This window comes from Dermacentor silvarum, chromosome 5 (assembly GCF_013339745.2).
Source record: "Dermacentor silvarum isolate Dsil-2018 chromosome 5, BIME_Dsil_1.4, whole genome shotgun sequence".
Taxonomy (NCBI): domain Eukaryota; kingdom Metazoa; phylum Arthropoda; class Arachnida; order Ixodida; family Ixodidae; genus Dermacentor; species Dermacentor silvarum.
Window position 1 is genome coordinate 21,003,659 of NC_051158.1, and position 12,796 is coordinate 21,016,454.

The window sequence follows — 12,796 nt, forward strand, 5'->3', positions numbered from 1 at the left end:
CGTTAGCACTGAAGTTTGCATTAGCGATCATTGTTATTTTCGATGTCAAGGGGCATTTGTAAATTTGCAGGAAGCGTCATGATTGACCTCCAGGCCTTCTTCAAAATTGCCTGAATAGGCAATTTTGAAGGCGGGTAGTTTGTATGGGTGTTCTGTGGTCGAGTAGTCGAGTTGCATGCTCCACACCGCAGAGGCGGCTGACGCAGCGGTCAACGACTGCCGCGACACCTCTCCAACATTAAATTAATTAAGTTTTGTATTTAGCGCTACCTGAGAAAAGTCACAGCAACCTAAGCGCACAGTTTTTGCATGGCCTTCAAGACTGCCATTTACATAATTTGCGCAGTTCTCGGAGGTCACACTCTCTGCGGTCCTTGCTACTGCTTCGTTTGTAAACGAGATGCCGCCACATTATTCAAGCGCGCCGTGGCGGACGCGCTGGTGCGAGTTGTTTGGTTCGGTCATAGTACAGTCCTTGTTCTATGGTTCTCTGATTTCTGGTTCACCGTTTTGAATGGTTGGACTTGCTGCCGAACCCACACCAGCATCATGGAAAACTTGCGCAAGTATTACACTGTGATATACGCGCAGTGTTTTTCCCCTTGCAACAAGTACCTCGTGGCAGCGAGCAGCTACGGGGAGATTGCGGTCTTCGTAGCGTCCAACTTCTTGTCCGGCGATGACGAGGAAAACTCCAGGGAACCCTTCTACAAGTTCGCGGCGCACTCGGGCAGTATTTTCGCCCTTGTCATGTGCGACGACTTCTTGATCAGCGGAGCCAGCGGGGAGATATTCGCCTGGAACTGGGACAAGCTGAAGAGGAGGACGGCCGAGAAGTGCTGGGCCCTCAGCATACCGCAGGGCGAGAGCATCGTCCAACCCGAAGTCAACGCCCTGGTTCTCTCCGGTAAGGACTCGGACCAGAGGCTCCTCATCGCCGGCTGCGGAGACAACAAGATTTACGTCTGGGACGTCGAGACGAGAACGCTGCTGTCGACGCTCGCGAGGCACACGGACTACGTTCACGACCTCGCCCTGGCGTCGAACAACACCCAGCTGTACTCGGCGGGCGAGGACGGCGCCGTTCTCTGCTGGGACGTGCGCAGTCTTCAACGCGAGGTGTTCCACATCGAACCGTTCAAGCAGGAGGAACTGCAGCGTCCGCGCTTCGGCAAGTGGATCGGCTGCGTCGCGCTGGAAGCCGGCGACGAGTGGCTCTTGTGTGGCGGCGGTCCCACCCTCTGCATCTGGCACGTCCCCACGTCGTCGCCGGCGACGCCGTTGACCGATCTCGCGAGGCCCGCGCACGTGGCCCACTTCTACGACGACATGGTGGTCGCGGGCGGGGGCGAGCCGAACCTCTACCACTGGGACTTCAGCGGTCAGCTCAAGGCGAAGATCGACACTTCGGCGTCGAGCTTGTACAGCGTCGTCTTTCACCTGGACCCGCCTCACAAGGGACTCTGTGCGGCAGGCTCGAGCTGCAAGATCGAAGTGTGCACAAATTTTCTCTACCGGGACTTCTCCTTGCACTTTTAGTGGTGCAGCCTCATCACTCAAGTCATGTCCTCGCCATTAAACGCCTCATTGTCAAAAAAAAAAAAAAAAGCGATGTCGTGACCCAGCGGTCAGAGCGTCCAACCTGACTCGGCTGGCGGTCATTAGTTCGGCACTCATGGCCACCGGCTAACCCACCCCGGTGTTTGATGGCTGGGTCTTCTTTGGCAACATCAGGTCGATTTGGGGTTCGTCTCGTCAAATTAGACGATTTTAGTCCTGGTGTGCACGTAGGATGAAAAAAGGTGTCGAATGAAGCTTAGAATAAAAAACATGCACCAAGTTAGTGTAGAGCTATGTATGGAGCAGTAATAATGCATAATTAGCGCAAACGGGCTGAAGTGGAACCCAGGTGTTCTCGCTTAAATTGCACTTGCCTAAATCAGGAATTGTGGCTTTCCTCGACGAAAAAATACAGGCCAATCCGCGATATAGTGCCGTCTCAAAGTGTGGGCCAATCCCGAAGGTAGTGTATTCTAAACAAACCACATGGTACACTAATGTGCCCAAGAAGTCTTTCTTCGATGTCAACCGCTGCTGACTTGCCTTTTTTGGTAAGAAGCCCGAGCCTGACTCTAGGGGTGGGGCTGCTGGGGGGAGAATCGTCCTACAACCCCATGCCAAGACAAAAGCAGTTACTGCTTACTTGCAGTGGCTGTAGTTCAAAACCTGGCAGACGGCACATCACGGCTGATCGGAGGTACCTGTGCAGATACAAGTTCACAGTGCGGAAACTAGATGAGGACAGGAAAAATTAGTGCTTTCTTTCTGCCTTTGTCTAGTTTCGGTGCTCTGAAATTGCATCGCGGATCACGAACTAGCCCGGTCCCATATTGGCACGGAGCCAAAGCACGAATAAACGTGCCGCGGTTGGGCGAGGGTTGCTTGCAACAACACGAAGAATGAGGATGGGCCTTTAGGTGGTAGATTATCACACTGGCTATGCTTGGTGCTGCACCGTTGCAGGCTTCGGTTTCGAGGACCATAATTCTGGTAGTTTGCCATTGACAGGTACAATGCGCCAATTGCTGTTTCGCTTGATAGCAGTAACACGTACCCGCAAGAGGAGATTGACCAGGGGGTTGTGGTGAGCAACACGTGTAAGGATCTCGTCTTACCACTAACTCAATAGCAAAGATTTGCCAACATCCACAAAGCAATTGAATAGTAAAAAGACTAGAATTGAATTGAATTCTGGGGTTTTAAGTGCCAAAACCACGATTTTGATTATGGGGCACGCCATAGTGGGGGACTCCGGATTAATTTTGACCAGCTGGGGATCTGTAACGTGCCCCCAATGCACGGGACACAGGCGTTTTTGCATTTCACCCCCGTCAATATGCGGCCGGGATTGGTGAAAAAACTAGTTTGTGATGGAGACTCAATGGAAAAACGGAAAAGTGCATTATTATTGGGGAAAATGGTCGAATTCCGACATCAACCTCCCTGTAGTCTCTGTGTAGTCTTGCCTGGTAAGACACGACCCAGCTGCTTTTAGCTAAAGATAAAATAGCAATAGCAGTCAAGAGGCTAAGGCCAATTAGTAATTCATAACTGTGCCGTAGGCAAAAGGAGGAGAGTGTTCCAAATATACATCCTTGCACGAACGTTTGACGACGTGAACCCACACCTGCTAGCATAAAATTATAATTGCGGAATTTGACACCTGACACTGTCCTGAGGAACATTCCAGGGGCATGCTAAATCTGTGTAATCTGGTGCAATTAAGGATGCATTTTAAAATATCTTTCCTTAAAATTGCTTTTATGAATGTGTCGACCCACTGTTGGGAGGAGATTGTTACAGAATGCGTTTCAGGCTGGAGTACCAACGTCAAGAGTTAAAACTGCACAAACTACTTCTAGAGGAGTTGCATACCTCTCATGATTGCAAAGATATAATAGCCAGATAGGTACAGTGCGGCTCTTCTTAATGATATCGGCGGGCCTGTTTTGACTTCGCAGCATGTCATCTCATGGGTCATTGAAACGAGCCTAGCATTTAACATCCGGTGCAAACGGTCTGCTCAGTGCTGGATACATTTCGTTATAATCCCATTCGCCACTGCGATACTGCTGTGGGCGACCACACAGATGTGACTAAGTATAATCTCCCGAGAGCCAACACAGCTCAGGGGCACAATCGCTTTTTCGATCGCTTCTTACTGCCGTCTAGTAAGTTGCGAATGTGAAAACCCCCCCATTTCTTTAATAGGAAAATCGTATTTACTCGATTTTCATGTGACCTCGGTTGTAACACACATCTGTTTTTCACTTCCATAAAGAAAAAATAACTATTTTCATTGTGAGAGAGAAATTATAGTGACAGTTGTTTCTTACTTGGAAAAATGTTTGCCTCCGAAGAACAGCGGAAAGGACATAACACATCATTGCTGTCAGAGGCCTCTTATCACTTCCTAACAGTGCGTAGCATCTAATCTTTTGATGCCGTACATGTCACTTGAGATAACACATTTCTTGGATGTTTTGAAGACTATGGCGTACTAATTAACTTGTAAAGGGGGCATAATCGATGATGCAGCTTCTAAAGCTGGAACTGATGTGTGGCTTGATTTCGATTAGAGCAATTTTTAATGCCAACAATGATAGCTTGTCACCGTTGCAGTTTTATTTCATACTCGATTGTAGCGCTCGTATCTTGTTTAAGTGTGCGCTTGATCGAAGTAAATATGGTAGCTGCTGAAAGCATGTGGACAAAGTAACCATTCCCTCAGTTATGTGAATGATGGAGCACAATCAAATTTCCTCCCCCCATTTTTCTCAACATGGAAAACACTGAATATTGCAAACCCATATTTGGTTTCATTTGCAGTTTAGTGCTACAGTTGCGTAAATGACAATTCTTGCTTTTCGTGTTCTTGTTCTTGCAGAGCTAGGAACAAGGACATAAGCTACCAGTTGAAAGATATTTAATGCAACGTGTATATGCATATAATTAATGTTGCATGCTTACGTGGTTCGGAAAAATGTGAATCCATTTGTACACCAAATGGACGGAACAATTTCGCCAATAACGAAGCAAATTTCTTTCGTTCGTGTCGCATATTTGTTTCCCTGAAAGCTGCAAATTTTATACTTGTGTTTCGTTTGCTAGCAAATTTTACAATAGCCATTATTTCATAATCCATCCTACTGCAGCTCCCTGCAAAGGTTGCTGAATAAACAAAATTAGATACAGCTCGTCGAACGTCGTTATAACCAAGTCACATCTGACACAAAATACCCTCGTTTTATCCAGTATTCATTATAAGCATGTATTTGTTACTCATTGATATCGGGGAGCGGAGAGCGGTGTGGATCGGAGAGCACTCGAGGATAGCTGATATCCTAGTTGACATTAGGAGGCAACAAATGGAGCTGGTCAGACACGTAACATGGAGGGAAGTGCAGTCAAGGACAGCAAGAAATTAGGTGGCGTGATGAATTTAGGAAATTTGCAGGCTTGGAATCGGCTGGAATCGGCTAACGCAAGACAGGGGCAAATGGAGATAGCCAGGAGAGGCCTTCGTCCTGCAGTGGACATAAAAATGGGCTCTTTCCTGCATTATGTAGGATTGCATTCATATTTATAAGTTCTTTGTGCTATGCCGTAGGGCAGCCCTCCTCGAAATAATCAAAAAATAAAAATGAGCTGAAATGATGATATCGATGAGAACATTTTTAGGTTGCCTTCGTTACGTGCAATAATTCGTTATACCCTTTATATCCGTATTTGTTATGTAAAGGTTAAACTTAATAGAATGCAACACATTTTAGGAAGCATATTGAGAGGAAGAATTACAGTCGGGTGTGTCATGTAATGCATAGAGATAACCATGTCTTGGTGGCAGCGGATTAGGTGGCATTATGACACTCAGAAATTTGCAGTCTGTAGGTATAGAAAGGAGTCAGCTAACATCACAGGGGTAACCCGATATTGCTGGCCTCAGTCATGCAATGGGCATAAAAAGAAAATGGTGATGATCATGAGCAGCTGGTTGTGAAAGAAGTTTGCCATAACTGTATGCTCATATTAGCGGCATCATGCAGTGAGCAAGGTGCCCCGTGCATGATTCTTAGCTCCTGTGATACGCCCCTGCATAAGTCTGTGCATCTAGACACGAGAGAGAGAGAGAGAAAGAAGAAAAAGTCGGCCCAAGATTCAGATTGTAAAAATTGTGCTGTACGACTGGGCAAACTTGCGATAAAGTCTGAGTAGACATTGTGGAGGCATGTAGATGTAGGTTATTCTGACCCGGCCATGGACCTCAAGGATTACACCAAGACCATGAACAACAGATCATATTTATCGCTTCTGTTATAATGTTGGTAAGTGAGCTAATTGATTGATATACTTGGCAGCCAAGAGCAAAGTTAATAACAAAAGGAACTTTTAATTTTGTTTTATTTCTTGTGGAGTTGACTCCAAAATGTACTACCGCTTGCTACAAGAGGTAGCAGCGAAGCTACGCTTGTCACAGGCCTTCAGCCCCTGCTTCGTAGCTTGAATTAATGCACCATGTGTATAATTACCACCGTTGCTTGCGTCAGTGATTTGTTACATGTGGTCAGCGGCCACTGAGAGATGGCCCAGAACATCAATGTCAGGAGGAAGCTTTAGCTCATGCTTTCTCTATTCATCATGTGAAATGACATCATGAAGGTGTTATCGCTAAGGAATGCTAAGGCAACAGTTGAAATGATTTGAATGAAATCTATTTATCTTGAAAGAAAGTCAGTTAATCTGAAATTTAAAAAAAGAAAAGAAATCTAAAGGCATTAGCATAATTTATCTGCTTCCACAATCGAACCAAATCAAAGTTATTTTCTTTTGACAGGAGCTAGGGGTCAGGATTAAAAGCTGTAGTCTAAAGGTCCTGACACTTTTATATGGTAACACAAAGCACTACAGGCAGCAAAGCCAAATAAAGAAAGACAAACGCCGAAATATGTTCAAGTACATTGAAGTACATGACAATGCAAATAATATAGAAACTAACTTGACTTGCTCTCAGACCAGTTCAGCACCCACCTAGGTAACCTGAGGCGTCTCGGCATTTCACAAGCATCTGAATTGGTGCAAGGACAAAGCTGTACATGATGAATGACTGCAGCATGCGCTGCTGTGTAAGACGCAATGACATATGATATGAATTGCCATAGTGTGTTCATGCATGAGTAAGCTTCTCGAATGGAGCTTCAAGTATATCCATGTCATGTTAAGGTTAAAGTCCACCTAGTTTTTTTGTTTTTTTCCCCCTCTTTCATCTTGGTCCCAACGAGTTCAATTGAGAGACCAATTGGGTCCATTTGGGTGTTCAAATAACCAATTGTTCCAATTGGACCTGTTGGATTTTTCAGAAGGGTGTCCCAAAACACAACTGGAAATATCCAATTCGTTCCAGTTGGAAATTGAGCAATTTTTTTTTTTACTGGAATGCGTATCACAATAACTTTTGGCAAAGGCTTGCACAGTGTTTACCAATATGTAACATAATCACCTGAGCGTGTTTTACTACAGCAGTGTGTTCAAGGTACAATTGGCCGTTTAATAGAGATTGTAGGCCAACATACAATGTACCAAGTGATTCCCTCTCATCAATGGTACGTCTAGCAGCACATGCACATGCACCTGAGCACGCCATAAATAAAAGGCGGCCGATAAAATAAAAGATGGCCGCTAGAGTATGCAATACTATTGTGACAATTAAAGTAATTGCACAACACGAATAAGGGCACGATCTGATAGCATGTGCAATGACACCACTTTAGCTGTATCCTGGATCACTTGAAGAGGTGGACATTGCTTGCAGGACTACATGCAATGAGCTATAACCAGCAATATTCCGTGAATTTTATTTCTTTAGTAATTTAGAGCACATGTTGCGACTTCAGAGTTGAGGCTGGTTTGTGCTTGCAGCATACGTGTCCATTTAGATTGAGTTCAAAGTCTAATGCACCAATTTTGAGATGTCTATAGATAAAGAAACTACAGTGCAATTGCTTGGTGTCGCAATTGCTTTCCTGAAAAAGCCTCCCTTGCTCACTGTGGAACAAAGCTGTGTGGAATGCTGACTGACACTGCAAATTTTGGAGACTGGCATGAAGTTTAAGTAAAAGTTGATTTTATTCACAGCACAGTTGATGCAGACAGGCTCAAGCTATAAAAGTGAACAAACATTATGTGATGGCTCTTAAGGCTGCGTACCCCTAGTGTCATCTTGGCACATCCATTCTAGGGGATTGGCCGAGATATATGCACATAACAATATCACATACGCAATGCCAAGGTCGTCTGTCTGGGCGCACCATCCAGTGGCTCACGTCGTCTGCTCGGCAAGACAGCAGCCAGCACGTACATATCTAACGACCCAAGCTAGCAGACGACTTGGGTCACTGGATGAAAAAATTTAGATACAAACGGATAAACCACAAAATGGGTAAACATCCCAAAGAACGCTAATCGCGTTAAAAGATTTTGGCACAGAACATATGAGAAGCATCAATACAACAGCACAATGTGAAGCAATTACATATGATCGGCTGCTCGAAGCATCGCTTGTTCACTATTGCAGTTTCGCCGTAACATTGAAACGCAGTCTTTCAGGCAATGCGGATTTCGACCATGGAAGGGGTGAGGAGTGATCGTATTCAGTGGTGAGACATGAAGCAGCTCGAGAATTTGAAGCAAAAAAATGTAATAAGAATCGAAAGAAATATGGCACTTAGAAGATTTCAGGAATAGCACATATTCTGAAATATAGCACAATGCTGAGGTGACATACGATACAATGAGAAAAATATGGCACATACGAAATGATTTTGCCACAGCACATATTTTGGTCGACGTCAGCAGCACAATGCTCAGCAATGACACATAGTACAGTATAATAAATCTGGCACATATGAAAAAGATTTTGTCATAGCACATATTATGAAAAGTATTAGTCAACTCTAGGCCGTCCAGCAGGCCCGCGTGGCGGTTTCGAGGCAACACCTCGACATCCCCACGTGAAAGACCTAGGGCCCCGTCGGCGAAAGCTCTGCAGGACTATCAATAAAGTTGTTACCAACCAAACCAAAATAAGTCAAAAAGATGTTTGCCACATTATCTAACAAGAAACATCTCTGTATCACTTCAAGAAGTTACTATGCAGGACTGTGGAAACAGGATATACAAGCACTCCAGCGGTGCTCTTGATTAGGTTTCTCTCTTTTATTTGTGTTTGAATTTGCCTGACCAATCATTTATGTTGTGTTTTATGCTATGCACGTGCTTCGGTATCGCTTCCCTCTAATAACAATAAAAAACAGATTATCTCAAATGGCAGAGCAACCACCCTGAAAGGTGTTGGTCCTGGGTTCAATCCCCGCGCAAGGACAAATTTCTCTTCAACTGGGAAGCTCTTTTTCTGAGAAACCTGTACAGGTTTCCTTTGAGGTTTCGTGCTACTTTCAGATGAACAATGATTTTTTCCCCCCCGTCTCATGACCTCCATTTTACAGCGACACCAGTTAACTGAACCCAACACCCTTGGTTTGCTGTGTCTGTAAGTCTTTTCTTCCTATGCCGTCATCATCAGGTTGTTGTTCACTTTCATATCCTCAGCATCAATCAGCTTTATCATATGCTGACGAACAACTAAACTTTGACTACCACTGCCACGGAGACTGACCTCATCTGCAAATCACATGTACATTAGCCACCAATTGGTAACATGCAGCAGTTCACGCTTGCAAACTTGTGCTGGATCAAAGAGAGGAGTGTTGCTGCCTGGTCATTGCAGCATTTTTGGCAGCCGTCTTGCCGATGAGCTCAGCCCACGATAATGCACCAACCATGCCCATAGCACTACGTCATCAAGAATAGACGCAGCCAGGAAATGTCAACAAATTCCTCGCGACACCTCCCTGGCCCTTTGGAAGAACCCAGGGTATTCCAAACGTCATTAGCGCACGCTTGATCCATCACATGCTGCTGCGATTACCATCAAACTTCTACCGGTGTCACATTAGGCTGCTGTGCCGCCTACGACCGGGTGTAGCCTTCACAAATTCATACTCCTTCCTCAGTGGAGTGGCTCACTGCCCCGTATATGCGACCGCTGTAACTGTGAGGAGGTCATCGAGCACCTCCTCTGCCACTGCATGCACCTGCTTTGACATCCAACGTCAACCTCGTTCGAGAAAAAGACCCTGGGTGCTTGGACTCGTCCATCGTCAACCCAGAAAGCTATGCATGCTCTAATGACCCTTATAAAAACAGCGAATCTGAAAGACTTATAGACACCTTGCGTCTGCTACTGTGCATTTGAATTACCTCCCTCCTCTTGCCTTCTCTGTTTTCTTTTTGTTTTTTTTTCATCCCCTCTCCACCGTATAGGGTAGCCAACTGGACGTCCATCTGGTTAACCTGCACGCCTTTCTTTGTTGCTCTCTCTCAATTGCATTAGGCTTTTAAATTTGCAATAGACTTTTAGATGCACGTGTGGTTTTCAAGTTTCACCTAAACAACTGAAGCAAATGGCTCTGAAAGGTTGATTGAAGCCACATCTAAAATATCTATACCCCGACAGCCATTGCTCTGGTCAGAGGCACCATTCTCTCTGCAATGTATGTTGGCAATCAATTATAGTTATAAAAAAAAGAATCCGCCCTGAAAGCCTTTTTACTTCAACACTGCTAATTTTTCATAATTCAACTTCGACTAGTAATAGTGGCCGACAGCACTTGGCTAAAGAAATATGCAGTGCAGTGTTATCTTTAACTGCAGTAGTGAAGGCCTTTAATGAACTTACATACGAAATACCAACTGCTTCAATGAAGAGGATAGAAAACTAGGCAATTAAATGGTGTTGGTTCTTGGCTAACAGCAACAGTGCACTGAAAACGAAGGCAAAGCGAGGCGTAGACACAAAGCATGGCTTGTGTAATTGTACCTATGCATTCCTTCGTTTTTATTACCCTATTGATAGTAGTCACACTTCAGTAGTTCACTTGCAAAACTGTTTGACTGGTGCATTCTGTAAAGCAAGAAAAAACAGAACCCTGAAGCCAGACTTGCAAGTCGATTAGCTATCAAAGTAACCGGGAAAGATTGGTGTTCTCGCCGAGATGAACTGCAGGAGTTGCTCATACAAATGCAGTTTGACGACAGGGAAATTATTTGCACGATATTTCCAAAATATTTTAAATGTTTGTCGTGAGCGCTATAAGACTGCCTGCGTGGCTACGATGGCAAAAGTTTTCAAAAGAAAATCTTTGACGAGAGAGAGAGAGAGAGAGAGAAAAAAAGAAAGTCCGAACAAATGCATATGAATAAACCTACATTGAAGAAAAGATAGCTTATTTTCTGGAGGGGAAGGGGAATTGAAATTTAATGATATCGAAGTTTTATTGCAGTTTTGTTTTGACAGTTCTCTTTAATACTTCCTTCTCTACTACAACAAACAGTTTCTAAGGTCCAACATCTAAATGGTTAATTTCTTTGGCTTTATCTATCCGCGTAACCCATCCGATCATGGATGTCTAATCTCGGGACCATATACACTGCGGGTATGCTCCACGACCACATACGTCAACAGCGTCGGTCGCAGTACCAGACCTAGTCACGAGGCATTTTCGATCGCAGTCGAGTCCAATGGGGATCGAATTTCTCGATCGCGATTGGCTCCTTTGAGAGACCGGCAAAAGGTTTTATTTCTGCTTCCCAACAGGGAGCACGGCTCAGCCAGCTCAGCGCCTACTGCTTCTTTGAGCAAGCTGTACTCGCGAGGAAATATCGTTTTTTTCGCAGTGCACGTCATAAAGGACCAACCGTGTTCCGAAAGCGTCTGCTATCGCGCGCACGTTTTATTGTTTAAATATGCAAATAGACTGATGATGATGGCAATGCGTGCGTCCCTCTTTATCGCAAAATATATATACGCCTAAAAACCGCAAAATCTGCAATCATGTATTCAAGTAGTTAATGGTACAAGAAGAACGCAAGAGAATCGTTTACACGACGTTAGATTTGACACCCTGACTGCCGACTGCTGTTGTGGATTCTTCTGCTGATGATGATCGCATCTCGAACGAACGGATGCTGACAGCTGGCGCTGCTGCTGGTCACATGGTTCTTTATTCCATGGTCACATGGCCGGTCAGCTTCCGTATTGCAGGACAGCAGCGAGCAGCGGTCGGGTCGGTGGGTGCCGGTTGTCACTTCACCCTGTCAACCCGAAGTTCCAACGCTAACGTACCCGCTCGCAAACCGGCACAGCCGCATCTCATTATCACCGGTGAAACCTCTCGCAAGCGGTAAGCAAGCTCCTCTTCGTCGCTGACGTAATTAGTCTCGTCAATCTCTCCGCGGTCTCGAAAACCGTGGTTACTTTGATCTATCTGAAACTGCAGGTTACACTCTGCACAACTCCGGCGGCCACCTAAGTTCGCCGTGCCTGGTTCCGAGACTCTCTTCCTTTCTTGTCGTCGAGTGGCGTTTTGAGAAGGCAGCAGGATGCTCATCAAAGTGAAGACGCTGACCGGCAAGGAGATTGAGATCGACATCGAACCCACCGACCGCGTTGAACGCATCAAGGAGCGCGTGGAAGAGAAGGAAGGCATCCCCCCGGCTCAGCAGCGGCTCATTTTCAGCGGCAAACAGATGAACGATGACAAGACTGCGGCCGACTACAAGGTCACGGGTGGTTCGGTGCTTCATCTGGTGCTGGCGTTGCGAGGTGGCGGTGTCACCAGCAGGAGATGGTGTCGCCAACAGTAATTGCCGCGTGGAATCGGGCAAGATCCTCAACGCGTGCTTCATTCGCGAGCGAGAGGCTGCAACTTGTGCGCCTTCCCATCCACCACGATGTTTACAGTAATTCGCAGGACAGTTGTGAACAAAAAATTTTCACTTGTAATAATGCATCCCGTTGAACAATACATTTTTTTTATTTATTTAGCCTGTGACCACCAGCCCAAACGTTGAAGAAAGCTCCCAAACTGTTGCCCCAAATGCAGCGATTTTACTCTTAAAGAAAACTCGGCACGGGTCGAATCTACTGTCCGACAAACGGGTGAGGTGAACTGTGTGCAAGACCGCAGCAGTGCCACTAGTTGCAACCCAATCGCTTGCGGGCCTCTTGTTTTTTTGTTTTTTTTCTTGTGCCAATAAACATGAGAGGAAATAATATTGCTGTTTTTTTTTATTTATTGTGATGTATATGCCATCTAGGTTAGCCATGTACAGTGTGGGA

General features: G+C 45.3%; 1 protein-coding gene across 1 annotated transcript; it reads left to right on the forward strand.

Moving 5' to 3' along the window:
* Positions 1-414: 414 nt before the first annotated feature.
* LOC119453022 (THO complex subunit 6 homolog) lies at positions 415-1,722 on the forward strand. The gene has a single exon (XM_037714998.2). It carries the CDS (start codon positions 550-552, stop codon positions 1,537-1,539), a length of 990 nt encoding a protein of 329 aa, XP_037570926.1. The 5' UTR covers positions 415-549; the 3' UTR covers positions 1,540-1,722.
* The last annotated feature ends 11,074 nt before the right edge of the window (positions 1,723-12,796 follow it).